Source organism: Ammospiza caudacuta, chromosome 1, assembly GCF_027887145.1.
Source record: "Ammospiza caudacuta isolate bAmmCau1 chromosome 1, bAmmCau1.pri, whole genome shotgun sequence".
Classification (NCBI taxonomy): Eukaryota; Metazoa; Chordata; class Aves; order Passeriformes; family Passerellidae; genus Ammospiza; species Ammospiza caudacuta.
In genome coordinates, this window is record NC_080593.1 from 50,807,789 (window position 1) to 50,824,042 (window position 16,254).

The 16,254-nt window shown below is 36.6% G+C and overlaps 1 protein-coding gene across 1 annotated transcript in view; it reads right to left on the reverse strand.

Annotated features, from left to right (window-relative positions):
* The window catches only part of CNTNAP2 (contactin associated protein 2), a 1,023,368-nt gene that overhangs the window by 333,630 nt on the left and 673,484 nt on the right, over positions 1-16,254 (reverse strand). Inside the window, exon 12 of the mRNA XM_058800058.1 lies at positions 1,833-1,952. Coding sequence (XP_058656041.1) covers positions 1,833-1,952 — 120 coding nt within the window. The remainder of the gene's footprint in view (positions 1-1,832; positions 1,953-16,254) is intronic.

Consider the following 16,254-nt stretch of genomic DNA (forward strand, 5'->3'; position numbering starts at 1 on the left):
TTTTTTTTTTCAAAACTGCAATGTTTATATGGATATTAGTGCAAATTGCCTTTTTCTTGTAGCTAAGAGCTGCTGATGAGAGCGATCCAGTTAAACAGAAAACTGCATTTTTCCACAGCATTCTTCAGAGCCAAGTGAATTAAACCATGTATCCTAATGTTCATGATCTCTTTGCACCGGTTAGGAAAAGGTCACATTTATATACTCTGAAATTGTTTTGTAGATGAGAAATGTTCATAAAATGAAATTATTAATTTTACTCCTCCTGTTTTTTTCCCTCCAGTGTTGAAGAAGCTATTAGGACCTTTCGTTCTATTTTTATATTTAACATGACTGAGCAATGCTGCAGTACTGGATGAGTGCACTTTTCTGTGCCTAACCCCACTAGGGCAGGATATTTTTAATTTACAAATTTACCCTTGAAGAGTAACCAAAAGCTATAGCTAACACTCTGAACACAGCAGTTCTGAATAGCAGAAATCACTTAAATGAGAGCATTCTTGGCCTTGTTTCCTGCAGTGCCCTGCCTGATTAGTTACTAACGCTGTTCAAGGTGCTTATGATTTAAAAAGCTCTACATGGCTGAGGATCTGAAGGAGTGCCTTTACACCTGTGTCTCAGGACAGATGGGTTGGCCTGTCTCTCCAGTCCAAATGGGATTGACAGCACTTCCAGATCTTAGATCAGGCTCCTTTCTAGGCATGTATTTATTATACAAAAGCAGACGTTAATAGCAATGTGGAACAGTGGTTTCTGTTCTCCAACAGGTTGTCTACCCATAATTTGGAGTTTGCTGCCTGTGCCACGCATCCCTCCCCATCTCTCCCATTCCAGTTGGAGACACCCCATCCCACAGCCCCAGATATTTCCAGGTTTCTTTCTCCAGAAGAGCTGTGGGAGCTTTAGCACCTGTGATCTCTAAAAAGTCATAGAGACAGTGTTTCAATCTATGACAGTGCCTTGACCTTCATGTTGCTGATGATGGAGTCTGAGGAGTCAGGCATACACCAGATTTCCAATGCAAACATAACTTTTAAGGTAGACATTTGGGGAATGTCAGACCACATGTTTGCTTTATCAGCCATCCAATATTTCATATCAGAAAAAGTCCTGAGACAACTGCTATGCATTAACAGAACAAAGAAATAATATATTCTCAGTGCAAAAAATTGTCCTGTTGTTCATGATCATATTTTCCTGCCTCATCATGGCAACACAGATGACTAAGATGAGATACTTTGGGTGAGAATTCAAAACTAGTCTTAAAAGCATAAGACAATACACACAACAAAATCAAAATAAATTAATGCAGTTATATAAATATTATCTTCAGAGTTTAACTGGCATTAGAAAAACAGTTTAAAAGTCAAAACAGAAAATTAAGAAAACTTAAACATTTTGCTTCTTCAGTAATTAATTTGTATTCCCTGCCTGTGGTGGTAAGCTGCCTTCTGCAACATCCCATGAACAACAGATAAAACTGAACTCCACTAGGCTGATATACAACAGGTTTGGTAAGTGGCCATATCTATCAATTTTTTCTGTATATATCTTAATTTTTTTTAATGATGCAACACTGAGGATACAAAGACCTATTAAGACTAATAGGTGCAATTCAAAAACCTTAATAAATGGAGTAACTACTGCCTTGCTCAGTCTATCCTGACTAGTGACAGCAGATTTGATGATCCCTGATGAAAAGCTCTTATTATTTTTCTTTAAACAAGAAATATGAAATATGAACAGCCTCTTTCTGCTAACTACATTTAAAAAGACCCAAAAAACCAAATCCCCCCTTCAACCAGCTTAATTAGTAAATACAATTCAGTTACCTGTCATGTTGCAGTAAACTTTCAAAGGTCCCAGTGCCCCACTGCCATCTGGATCTATCCAGTAGTAATTTGAAGTTTTGCCCAAGTGTTTGTATGCTTCACAAGAGAGTTCATAAATAGCTGAAAAGAAAGAAAACAGAGCAATAGGAATAGTTTTAACTTAGGCGAAAAAAAAAATCTTAGGACAATTAATGGATCCTGTTTATATACAAAGAATTGTACCTCTGACATTAAAGCAATATCATTGAGGTTCACAGAAAACAAAGCATCGTTCCAAAATTATAGAAGTGATTAAAAGCTTGCAGGACATAATTTCTGCTTTTGTAATGTGAAGAAAAGTAAGAATAGGAAGACAAATCTAACAACTTGGAGAGAGAGAGAGGAAAAATAATACTTGTTCAAGAGAATATTTAAACCATTTTAAACAATATAGTTAATAACTTTGTTTATATTCTTATTTAATATTCTATTACTTCTATTGATAGAACATACTTTTACCCTTAAGTTTTTTTTCCAAGAGATACTTGGAAGAAGTATCTTATGAGATATGAGATATGAGTTTATGAGCTTATGAGTTTTCTCATAAGAGCTTATGAGTTTATGAGCTTATGAGTTTTCTCCTTGCAAATTTTTTAATTGCTCATGTTTCATTACAACTCAGAATAGCACTGAGTTTCAAAATCGTGAAATTTCTCCCTACCTGCAATATCTGTCTCTACACAGCTCTGCAGTTACTCTATTACATACATACAGAACTAATTCTCTGGCCCAGCAAGGTCTGAAATGTCACAGTATTTGCTGGAATAAGTTGAATTGATATAGCAGATAGGTTTGGTTCAGTTTTTCCTTGAATACTGCTTTCTATTTCAAGTAATAAAATGTTTGTCAAAATGTATGATGAATAGCTCAGACATAATAAAAAGCATTGTAGATAGAACTTCTTTCTAGCAATTCCCGTATTTTCCTACAAATGTACAGTTTTTACAAAGTTATGTGCATTAAATATGAAGAAATACTATTATGCAAAGTTAAAAAAACCTGATAATTTATAGAAATTGTTGTGTGTGTGTATATATGCATAAAAAGTTGAATTACATCGATATTTTCCTATACAATTCTTCAAAAATGAATGCGTAATGCTGCTTTGTTTTTCAGGACCAGATGGCACAGCTTTTTTGTTTGGAATCAATCAATCAGCTGCTAAAAGAAATGAAATGTTTGTTTAACTAGACTTCATATCCACTCTAAAAATTCATCTAATTTGTTGGCAATTCTTGCAAGCAATCTCTTTGCTAGGACTGGCTTTATTTCAAATGTCCATAAGGACGAGCTGTTTTGCTGGGCTCTGATGATGATGAGTGACTGATCACACATGCACATCTAAATGCCTCTAACCAAATATCAAGATATGGGAAGGAAAGTGGAGTTAAAAAAAAAAAATCAAATGTTGATGTGGCACGAACACAAGGCTAAAGGCTGTTATCTATCTACAATTTCCTTGTGATGCTACAAAAGAAGGACTTATCTGGAAAGTTTTATGTGCTCATTAGAGGACAAAGTAAATTTTATACAAGTAGATGACACTTTTATTAAATTGTAAGACATTACAAGCCATTTCCCCTTTCTCCACAAACAAAGGTCAACATATTCTTCCATTATCTAGGAGACTCTGTGTCTGTTTTCAGGCACTTCATGCAGAATTCATAACCTATTTTGTTCAGAAGTGTTTCCCTCACTTTCTACACACTATCTAAAAAAATGTCATAAAATACTAACTCCATCAATGTATAATTGTTGTGATATCAACAGGCAAAGTTTAATGGATGCACTCCACGTCAAGCCAAGAAGATAAAAAATATTGTTTGTGATCTTAATGAAGTTTGTGTTTTCATTTTCTAAACTCTTTCTGAAAATCAGGGAAGCTTTGTCTCTGTAGTAACCAGACCTTTATGTAAGGCCATATGACATTTTTATCCATGTTTGCTGCCTTTGAGAACACAGGCCAATTTTTTTAAAGAGATACTGCTACAACTCAGAAAACAACATTAGAGGGTTCTTTAGAAGTCAAATGTTTTTTATAGAAAATCAGGGGTTTAGCCACAACACCCTTCTTTCTATTCTTTAGAACAGGAGAAACAGAAAGTGGTATGTAGGTATGAGTTTTATAGCACAGAAAAGGATGCTTTTTAGTAAGTCAGCTTTGTTAAACTTCAACATTATGTTGAACACTAACCAATAAAAATTAAGATTGTTCTTCAAATGAAGGTAAAAGAATGGGACATTTTTAACAAATTCAACTTGTGAAAAGTGTTATGAGTGTGGGATAGTCTTCTGGGAGGTATTATGCATGTGTATAGAACCTAAAATTAAGGTTGGAAAAGCCCTTTAAGATCATCATGCCCAACCATCAACCTATCACCATCACCATGTTCACTACTAAACCATGTCTTCAAAGTGCTGAGTCTACAGGTTTTGTTGAAGAGTTCCAGGGATGATGACTTCACCACTTCCCTGGCAGTATGTTCCAATGCTTTGCAACCCATTCTGTGACTCTGAACCCCTCCGGCACAACTTGAGGCCATTTATGTAGATGCATAGAGATCTTAAAAATGGGAATCAATAAAAATGTAAAGGTAGGCACCAGTGCAGTGAGCAGTAACAAAAATCACTTCACAGGCACATAGGAACAAAGTGAAGGGACAGGTGAATTTCACATACTGACAAAATAATCAGTAATTAAAGGTGCAATAGGAAACAGCAGTTATGTTCCAGTGTATGAAAACAATTGATGACAGAAAGAGATATTGTTGACTTTGGATGGCAAAGAGTAGCCACTTGAAAAGAAAAAAGAATAAAGAAAAGAACAATAGCAGCAAGCATTGGGCAGAAGGCAACTCTGAAGCAGAGGAAAGTAAGACATGATGCCAAGATGTTGAAGTGGATGATGACAAAGAAAGGAGGACAGCACATTTTATCAGCCACTACTTACTTTTGTAAATGTTACACAGAAAGATCAGTAAGATGGAACAGGTGAAAATAGAAATTAGGAAACTCAAAGAAAACCTAGAGTGGATGAAAGGATGAACATTTAAGGACTGCTGTTTTAGAAGCCACCCAAGCATGCTAAAACAGAGAAGAAAAGGAACACAGAACAAAAGGAAGAGACCATGGCAGAATCAAAATAGCTTAAATGAGAAAACTGGTAAAGGTGAATATAAAAAAGCAAAAGACCTAACTGAGCTAAGAAAAGACAAGGAAGCAAAATGCAAGATTTGGATATAAAGTTTACAGTGTTCACTTGCAAATTAGCAGAAATGGTTATATATATCCACATAGAGAGGAGGCAGAGGGAGAGAGGGAAGGGCTTTGTAGTGCTGATTCCATCTGGAAGATAGGAAAGAAAAATAAACAAACAAAAATGTGGGAGAACTAAGGACACAAGGGTAACAGATTTTTGCTTTTCAAGCCAGTAGAAGTGAAATACCAAAAATGTATATTTGCTTTCTTGGTACCTGGTCCAAATACACAACATATGTAGTCTTAAGGGACTTCAGAATAGTAGTAAACCTCAAAATCTTCCAAGCTGAATGTAAAAACTCAAAAGCACCCTGATGTCTGGAAAAGCTACTGCTAGCATAATAAATCCAGCTGTCAGTTTGTTAGGGTTTCTCAAAGGTCACTTCTATTCTTTCTGAGGAGAATAGGGGAAAAAAACCCCTCCCTACAAACAGCTTCTTCACTCTTCACATGCTTTCTCATTGCATCAAAATTGTCTACAAGCTGCAAGAGGTGAAAACCTGGTCAGAACAGTGATAGAAGCTCTTAGAATGAGGAAAAAAGTATGCACAAAAAGAATCACAACTAGAAAAAGAAGAGCACCAGAAAATGCAATAACCTTTTTAAAGTTTAATCTCCTGAATAATACAGATCAAACTGAGACCACAAAATCCATTTTATGATAAAATTTGAAGGGGTTTTCTCTGTTCCAACATGAAGATAAAAAGTTTTAAAACCATAAACATTTAAAAAAATTCAAAAACCACTGTATCTTTCTGCGTGAAGCATTAAGTTTCTCTAAGCTTCTTGGTCTAGGCAGAAAACCCAGCCATTTAAATTAGCTGATAAATGCAACTATGAATGCATTTTGAAGTCCACCATTAACTAAGCTAACATTCACAACAGTGGATTTGAATGAGCGTGGCTTGAGGGGAAAAATATATTCTCTTAGAAAAGCTTGATTAGGTAACTAGGCTAAGGGAGAACAGCCTAGAGTGAAACAAATACTAACAACAAACCTTGTAGCTCCACAGGCTTTAAGAGCATTTTCATTGCTGCCTTTCTTTATGGGTTCTAGACACCAAAGAGAATGTGGTGATGGATGGGGAAGTCAACAATCATTTCTGAGTTTTCAGAACCCTCCATTTTAAACATTAGAGGAAAAAAAAAATAGTTCAAAGAAGAGTTTACAGAATAGTTTTTTCCAGCTCAAGAATGTTAGTCAGAAGTTGGAAAGAATTGACACCTCTTAGATTTCAGTGGCTCTTAAGTGATTGAGGGAAGCAGATGTTCTCACTCCTGTTTTACTTTCTGACTGGTGTAAAAATCAAGGTATAGTCATTCTGCACAGGTGGCACAGCTGCTGGCTATCTCCAAAAAGGAGAACAGCTGAATGACAAAAAGGATTTAGAAACTCTGTGGCCCTATATGATGCTCCCATAAAATTTCATTACCACCTTGGTGAACTACAGTTTTTCCATCACTCTGGGAAAAGGCAGCTTTAATTTTAGGGCTGACAAACAGCCTCCTTTTATAAGTGCAAAGCTCATTATAAATAGATTACCTGGCATGACAGTCTGCACTATGTGGCTCAATGAATATGTTGCAATATGTTTTGTTTCTGTCAGTGAACATGGCTGCTGCAGGGAATATACTCCTTTAAACATCTGCTAATATAGGAGTAAATCTCAGTTTTACAGGAATGTAGCAAAGGTGTAGATACAGTAAAATGGATGGAATTAAATGACAGCAAAAGTGACAAAAATAGGCAATGCATCAGATCCACAAAGTCTAGCTGTGTCTCTCCAGCACTTTCAAATTCTTGGAAAAATACTAAAAGCTAAATAGACTCTGAGGTGCTTGGGTTTCTGTAACTCAAACTGGTTTCAACTCTTGAGCCCTAAAAGCACAACCATCAAATGAAGGGCAAAAAACTCCAAGCTTACTCAAAAAATAGCTGCACACTCACTGAAATGTCATAACCAAAATTTATTTTAAAAGAATAAATTAAGATTTGTTGCTTTATTACAACATATATTCAGAAGACAACTGGAAAATGGAAAATGTTAAAAAATACATTTTTATGCATCAATACATGTACATTGTAAGTTCCTGCTCCGTCAGCAGAATTTTCTCTGTGCTTATCTACATTAAACCTATACTCACCCTTTACACATTGCAATTCTATGTAGCAGAGAAATTATATCTTGCAATTCTTTTAAGGCAAGTTAGAAGAACTAGATATTTCATCATAGTCAAAACAAGATGTATATGAAAGAAAAATATCCTTCTGTATTCTGACACACAGCTGCTGGGTTGCTGTGCTACCTCAAGTATATTGAAAAGTTTTTAAAAAGCTCCACACAAAGCCAACATGATGCAACACTACTTCAACATTCTTGCTATTCTGTAGGACAATGTCTGCAATGGTAGGAACCAGGCCTTATGTCTGGCAGTTTTTTCAAGTCTGGATATAAAAATTCTGTAGCTTGGAACTCAACATTTCTAACGTCTAAGAACAGGAAAAGTAAAATACATTTTACAATTAGTTCTCCAGTTATAGCCAACTTAAAATAAGCATACGTACTGTTAAAGTCAGACAAAAATAAGTGTGAACAAGTATTTACTTTTAAATCTCACACTGTGAGAAGTCACCTTTTCAGATATGACTTTGAGATGAAATGTTTTCTGATGTAGTGTTTACCAGGTTCTCAAATAGTAGGGGTGCCTTTGGTCATTTGCTATTGGAAAAGAAAATTTGGTTGAAACTTTGGTTGACCATTCCTGGCTTTGCCCTCTCCACATTTTTAGGCTGCCAGTTTACAGAAGCTCACAACCCCTTCAGCTGAAGTAAAAAATTAATTACAAATCAAAAGGACCATCAAACCCAAGGACAATCAAAAAAACCAAAAAAACCTCATTAGTCAAACAGCGACAGAAGGAGGAAATGAAAGCTAAGGAAGAAAACATCACATTTCTGATCTAGAATTGCATATGTATCTAAAATTATTTGTGTTATTTGAATACATTTCTACTTATCATTCTTAGTGTATGCACACTCATCTGAAAAAGAGCTCCAGAACATTAAAAAGACCTAAAACAATCTGATCCTACACAGAGAAGGTTCTAAGGTAACCAAGACCTCTGTTTTAGGATTCTTTTCTTGTCATTTTTACGTATTACACAATAACATTAATGTTAAAAAAAAAAAGTAATGAAACACCTGGTTTGCTTTCTGCATACTGCCAAAGACCCCTTCAAAAAAGTCTTCCTTGGTTAAAAAGTATCTTGAAAATACTTGGTAAAATAACACTCTCCTCCAAATAAAAGGTGGCAGTGATACATAGACAAAATCCTAACTAGAATAAAAATTTGTCTTGCAAACCCAACAGTAGTTCCTCACATTAAATTTATGATGGACTCTTAGAGAGAGCAAGTTCTGCATGACCAGAAAGTGGATCACCCCAAGCCACATACTAAATATCAGGTACTTGAAGCTAGAATGCCACTGTAAAATTAGGTTACCTCGATGAGGAAAAGCACAAGAAGCAGCACTTTCAGCAAAATATATGGCTCTAGCAGGACAAAGCTGTAAGACCTTCAAGGCTGCTGGCCCCCACCGTGCAGGAAGCAGCTGTGGCTGCTCACATTGTGCTCACCTGGACAGGCCAGAGCAGTAGGAACAGGCCAGCACACCCAGCTGGCTGCAATACTGAATTTCTGTGCCCAGTCTGGGAGCACTTGGAAACCACACCTGGATGCGCCAGCAACTGCAGCCAAGTTCATGTGCAGGAAGGAAACAACTGCTCAATGAGCTGCAGCTTTATGCACACCCTAAATATGGTGTGTATACAAACTGGACATAAAAAGATGAACTTTGATATTTGAAATGATCTACTGTGATGCTTAAGGGAACTCCAGGAATTCCTTTCTGATGAAATACAACTACTCTAGATGCAGTTACAGTTAATTCAATTACAATCAAATGACTTTCCAGGTAAAAAACAAGGACTAAGAAAGTGACCAAAGGCGGCATGCCCTTGCCATTGTAATATCACCTCATTATCAAAGACAGTGGAAAACAGAAAACCTGCCTTTCCTGACTTCATGCATAACTGAAAATTAGAGTAAACTAAAACCTCTAAAGCCCTGAGTGTAATACTTACAATTTTTGTGCTCATGTTGCATCTGCAAGAAAAGTAATTTACTCTGTTCTTAAAGAAATGTTGCTATAGATCCACAGCAACCAGCAAAGAAAAAAAAAAAAAAGGCAATTTTCACAAGTAAGTGCCATTAGGCAATTGGTAACTTTCACTGTATAAAAGAAAATTGAAGAAAACTAGAAAGTATCACGAACAAGTCCACCAAATCACACGTGTATGACAAGACCCATGCTTTAGCCACTGATTTTTCAGTTGCAGTAAAACTCAGATCAAACGCTATTTTTCATCCATGGCGGCTAGGTTGCCTCCTCAGCCAGAAGTTGAACTGAGCTACTGCAGTCCCAGAAGTAAAGAAAAAACAACTCCTGGCGTCTTTAAATACCTGCTCAGTGAAACTGGGATTTGTTTTTTCTGGGCTACCATAATTTTAGGGGCCCTTGGACTCTCACAGCTTCCAAGGGCAAGAACACGAGTTCTAAGAGCTCAAAGCTTCATCCTTTCACTATCATCACATGACATTAGCAAGAGTCTTTTCCATACCACACAACTATTTTACACATGACAGCTCACATACAAAGTTAACCTAAAGCCCAAGACTTGAATTCCATTACCCTCAACGTCCCATTAAATAAATACTCCATCATTCTACAAGATTCCTGGAAAATGTAGTTCAATTACTGAAACTATATTTGAAGAAATAAGTGCTGAGATAAAAACTAGAATAATTTTGTGGTCATAATTAGTATAACAACAGAATCACATGGCTGTGGCAAACCTCAAAGATAATCGAATCCATCTCCCAAAAAAAAAACAAAACAAAAAAAACCCAAAAACTCAATTGCATGCATGTATCATTCCTGACAGAGTCTGGTTTAAAATGATGTAAATTCCACGACACACCAAGGCAGCCTAAACCTGCACCATCCCTTTAGCATTTGTTCAACTCTCTACACAGTGGGGCTGTTCTGCTGCAACTTAAACTTATAATTTATCTTTTAATTCACAATGAATTTCGAGGATAAGTTACTGCACTCCTCCTTGCAACCCTCTTTTGTCTATTTGCAGACATAAATATTTTCTGTACATTAAAATGGCCAAGTTTGTTCACATTGATCACTGGTTGCATTCTATATTATTTTCTCTCTTCTCTGGATTCCCCATTTTTTTCATGAAGCTTAGCATATAAAAATGGAAAATGGCCAGCACAACCAGATTAATTTGCATGTTCCATAATATATACTTCTATTAATTCAAGCCTAAATGTTGCTTTCTTTATTCATAGAATCTTAAGCAATGAACTACAAGGCAAATCAGCCATCAATAACAACCACTTCTACAAAACTGAATTAAAAAAATGAAACAAGTCAGCAGTTTTCCTCAACCATTGCTTCTACAATTGGTTAATCCCCCCAAGCATAATCCTTCCCAATGCTGAGTAGCTTTGCAACTCAAAATCCCTAAAATAGCTTCCCAAAAAAACCCCATTATTATATTTTGCATATTTACAGAATAGTGTACATATAGTGTTATATACACATGAATCCTAAATATAAACTATAGAAATAAAAAGTATTATATAAATAGACAGCATAGGGGTTTCTTTTGTTTTTAATTTTTTTATTTAATAGGGAAGATAAACCAAGAGAGGCAATTTCAGTGCTTTTTATTTGGATTACTGTTCATTTCTGTCCATGGCTGCACTGGCTCTCATGCCACTAAAACTTTCCAAAAGCAAAGTTCCTTCATGACTGAGCATAAACCCTCTTCACATTGCCATTGATCTAAGCTTCAGCTTTCTACAAGCTTCTGTATCTTCCTCACACGCTCCCTCTGCCTTCAACTGTGACCTAATGAACATATAAAGTGTTCTCACCATTAGCACAACATCCAAATATGCCTCATAGAAACAGAAATGAAATTAAAAGCAGTAAAACCTAAAATATGTGGAAATTTGCAGATTTTTTGTCAAGTTCACTCTAGGCTCAGTTATGTCAGTGATAAACACAACAATTACCATTATGGTAAAAAAGAGAACAAAATAGAGGCTTTGCCATCAGAGTGAGAAAGAGCACAAGATTATTTGCCACTGGGATAATAGGGAAAATTACTGCTATAGGGGTGAAAACTGCAATTTGAGGTACTACACAGTAGTTCAACCCTGGAATTTGCTACAAATACAGGAAAAGCCAACACATTAATGGCAAAAGAAGAGGTGTTTCTGTTTCTCACTCATCTTTGTTCTTTGCTTTGGGCTGGGAGAGGGGAGGAAGGGAGACATTAATTTAAATACAAATGGCTGAACCAAAATGGATTTTTAAACAAATTTAGCAGTGATTTTAAATTACAAGCCATAGATTAGACGATTAGCATCTTTGTAACCATGTCAGCCTAAAGACATTACAAGAAAGTATAATTAGACACCAATTTTTAACAAGGTACTTTTGTGAATGAAGTCATCCAAGGATACACAAACACAAAAAACCCAGCCAATCAAAAAAAAAACCAAAAACCACAACCCAAAAACAAAAACTAAGCATGGGTTTTGGGACTGAACAAAACCCTGTTCAGGATAGAAATGGCACAGTTTCATTTTAAATCTGGATAGTGTTGCACATTTGTGTAGCTGTACTTCATTCCGGAGCCCTGCATTTGAGAGGGAATGATGTCAGAGAAACTCCGATATTCACCATACTCAGATATTCAGCATACTTGTGTTGAACTTACACTGGGCCCAGCCACAGAAAGCTTCAGAGCTGCCTGGAGCTCGATTGAGTCCTCTCCAGCTGGGTGGTAACAGGAACACTGCCAATACCATCTTGTTCCCTTCTTCCTCCTATCCCTCTTTCCATGCAAAAAGCTTCAAGGTTGGTATAGAAAGAAATTTTGAAAAATCCATACTCTTAAAGAAAAAGTATGAGTTCTACTCCAGTTCTCATTTACTTTGTATTGGCAGGGTAATGGAAAGAAGAGACAAGGGCCAAACCCTGTCTTCACAATTTCCCATCAGTGTAAAACAAATCCTTGGTTACTGCCTACAGAAAACACAGATGAGTGAAAACCTCAGCATATTATACCAGGTCAAAGTAGGAGTGATAACTCCAGTAAACGCAGGTCAAAGATACAGATTATCTGGAACCTTACTATAACACAAGCTATCTGTAAGTGGCTACAAATAGCAGGGACACTGAATAAACCAAAGTATTCTCCTTCACTAAGTATATACTGGTTCTTTCCTGCCATGGATATCAGAGCATTTGATCTTTCTTCAGATCTGAACATCCTCATCAATGTTGAATAATGCTCTGATGAACATGCAGATATTCTCATTACCCAGCTTTGAAACAATGTAGTGTCAGTTTTTGTTTTTACTGTCTCCAAAATCCATTGCCCACATATTCATTTATAGGACTGCAATCCAGTTTTATTTTTACCAGTCTCAACAGTTGCAATTGTCATAAATCCCTGCCCCTTTTCTTCCTTTTCCCCATCCCAGATCCCTAAATGTTTTTGTATCCAACCTTCTCATAACCAACAATCCTGTGAAGGAAATTGTGGTACCTTTCTCGGTTCTATCCGAATACAAGTTATACTTGAGGAAAACTACAAGTTATTGGGCAAAAATCCAAAACAAATCAACAACTAGTTAAATAAAATTTCTTAAAAATCTCAAGTTAAAAGCTTATGTTTGAAAAAACCCCAAACACTAAACCACAGAACAGTAGCTTGCTTACGAAACCACTGCTATGCACACAGACTGACAGACACCTAACCAAATAGTGGGTTTCCCAGAGGAGCTGGGCACAATTTCAATGAACAGAAAGGGACTATAACATTGTGAAAACAAATCCTCACATCAGCATTTACATTATCTCAATCAAAATGTCTTCTATCAACATGACACCAATTTAGAGGGAATGCATCATGTTTGTCATTTCCATTAATCACTAAGCAACTTGCACTGCCAACAGAATTCAACCTTTTTAACTGATGTAAAAATATCAGAAGAAACATCTGCTCCACATCCCCTTTTTTTCATTCTTTCCCTTCAATGCTTTCAAATGGGAATGACTGTGTCCTGGCAACTTTCTAGAAATCACTTTTACATCTTTTTCACATAATGGATGAGCTGTGAGATTAGTAAGATGTTAGATGGGTACCTTGGGGGCTGCCCTGGTTGGCACACACTCTAATTTGTCAGTGTCTGTTTCAATCGCAGCACTAGAGTATTAATTTAGACTATTTACTGAGGGGATGAGAATATCCAGAAAGTGTCAGGTTCTGAGAAAGCATGCCCATCTGCACACCTGCAGAGGAGCTCAGAGAACCAACGGCAGGGCAGAAGTCAGAATAACACCCTGCCAGGCTGCTCCCAGGCCCACCACAGGAGCCATCAAACCATTCAAGCCCATCTGACTCAAATCAAGGATGCACACAAGTAACAAAAATCCTGTCTGAGGCTGTCACAGCACAGCCCCAGCTGCAGTGCGTGAGCATGGAGCCCATCACCATGAGCCACTGATAGCAGCTCCCCCCAAAACCCTTTCAGACCAAGGGAGTTTCTGCCATGGATCATGGGATGCATGGAAAACATAGCTCAGAATTGCACAAGACTTATAGGCTATTTAGGGATGGAACTAAAGGCAGGAAAAAGCAGAGGGCTACACATTTTGGAGAGGGAAAAACATCCAGAATAAAAAGAGGGGTAAGTCTAAATAGTGGTGTGGTAAGTACGCTTGCCTGCATCTGATCAGCACAGTCTATTCTGCTTTCTTGTTAAGTTCCTTTCCAAATCTTTCCTGGGCATGGCACTCCTGTGTGCACACATGTGTGAGTACATGGCTGTGAAGACAGACTGAGGAGGGAAATAATCAGAGCAATGATTAGAGAAAGAATTATGAAAGGGGAAAACAAACTGTTGAGGTTGATAGGAAAGCACAAAGAAATTGAGAAACCTTAAAAGGGGGGAGACAGAAGAGGGCTTGAAAAGGAGAGGAGTAGTTAAGAATTTCAGAAAGACATAGCTCAGCTAGCCTGAGCATGAATCAGAGAAATGCAGTGATATTTATAGTGCTCTGAAGTAGAAGTAAAAAATGAAAAGAAAAAAAAAAGTAGTTGCAAACAACACATCGTGTTTTCCTCTCTGCTTTAGAACATCTATTAGCTCCTTGCAAACCTCAAAGTATACTGAAAGCATATCATATAAAATACAGCAACCACAGACACAAGTAAATTTAAAGTTTTATACACAAGTGGTTAGGTCGTTAGGGAATAGGGACAGGAAGAATGAGCTGGTGTAAAAGCTATATAGGGATACATGAGCCTAAAAATTTGCAAGATGAAAGTTAAAAAAAGTCTATGCTTCCAGTAAATAAAATGAATACTGGTAGATATACAGCTAAGTATGTGTAAGTAGTAAAGGCTTCTACTGAGAAAATGAGAAACTACAAAGTCCACACATTTCAGTAGTTTTGCTAATATTAGCAGGCCGTATGTACACTTATGAAACAATGCTGACTTTCATGTTTTTGCAAAGGTATGTAAACATAGATTATTCCTCTGGCTTCAGAAAAATATTTCAAGAACTCTCTTACCATGTTATTACACAGCTCTCGCACCTTCTTGGTGATTTCTCATGGGTATTTCCTCCCAGCACTGACTCCTTCTTCTTCACAGCACAACCAACAAACTCCAACCCCCTTCTCACACAGCTAACCCACTCTTTTACAGCACTCATCCTTACTAGACACAGCTGTGGCCTGCTAAAGGCAGGCAGGCCTGTTCCTAATCTTTGATAATTAGTGCAGCTGCAACTGCTCAGGGGTGAGATTACCTTGTGCACTATAGTTTCTTACATTCTATCCCTCTACAGAATTCCAGTAAGCTATCATTACTTCTGCTAAGAGACTTGTCCAGCCAAGAGAACTATTGGCTGTCTTACCTAAGGTAGAATTTTAAAGTGATAGTTAATGGACCAAGATTGATACCGAGCATCTACTTATACTAACAGATTTTGGTGCTAAAACTTTATCTCCCATTTAAATTACAGCACACTGGGAAGGAGAATAAAACTCAAAACCCCTCCAGACTAAAATTGCAAAGAAGCATTACAGTTCTTACCCTTGAATGAAAAGTGTTAATGTAGACATTTGATTCCTAAGGAAGACATTTACAGGTGCAATAAATTTATGCTGCAGAATAGTGAAAGAAATATTATAATGATCAAGAAAGGTAGTGTTCATAAACAAGAACCAAACTCAATCAGAACCCCCACCATCTGGAACACATATCATTCATATAGAAGTATCATAAGATAATTGACAATAATAATTATTTATGTTTATTTACTGCAGAAGCAATTACTCTTATAAACATTGTTATACTACTCTTATATTATTACTCTTATATACATTGTTATTAGGATAAAATATGGTGTAGGATGCACAAGAAGTATCTCGGAGTTTCACTCTTTTTAATCAATTTTTTTTCTTCAATCCACAGTCCTACGAGATTGATCATACAATCCGCAACACAGTGGAAAATTCATTGTAAAGATAGAATTTATCAAGTTTTTCTGCACTAGGTGATGCACATAAAAATGCCACAAACTGTGGATAATGCATATCCACTGCTCATCCATTGATGCATAATGTCTTTTAATAGCAAGCCTAATTGTTCCCATTATGTTCCTCTATTTTGAATTGTTAAAAAACTTTTAAAAGAACAATTTCAGATAAAAATATGTCTGCATGCATATGTGAAGAAATTCTCATTGCTTTGACTATGGTACATATTTAACAGTTGATATTTGCATTAATTTCATTCTCTCACATCTGAAAAAATAGGATTAGAGTGACTTCAAAACATGTTTTTTTTCTGTCTAATAGCTGTCAAGGGGATTTTAATATCAGCACCTTAAAAAATTTTAATTGCAAAAACGCATTAACAGTGAAGTATGCAATATGTTAGATTGTCTTAATGGAAAA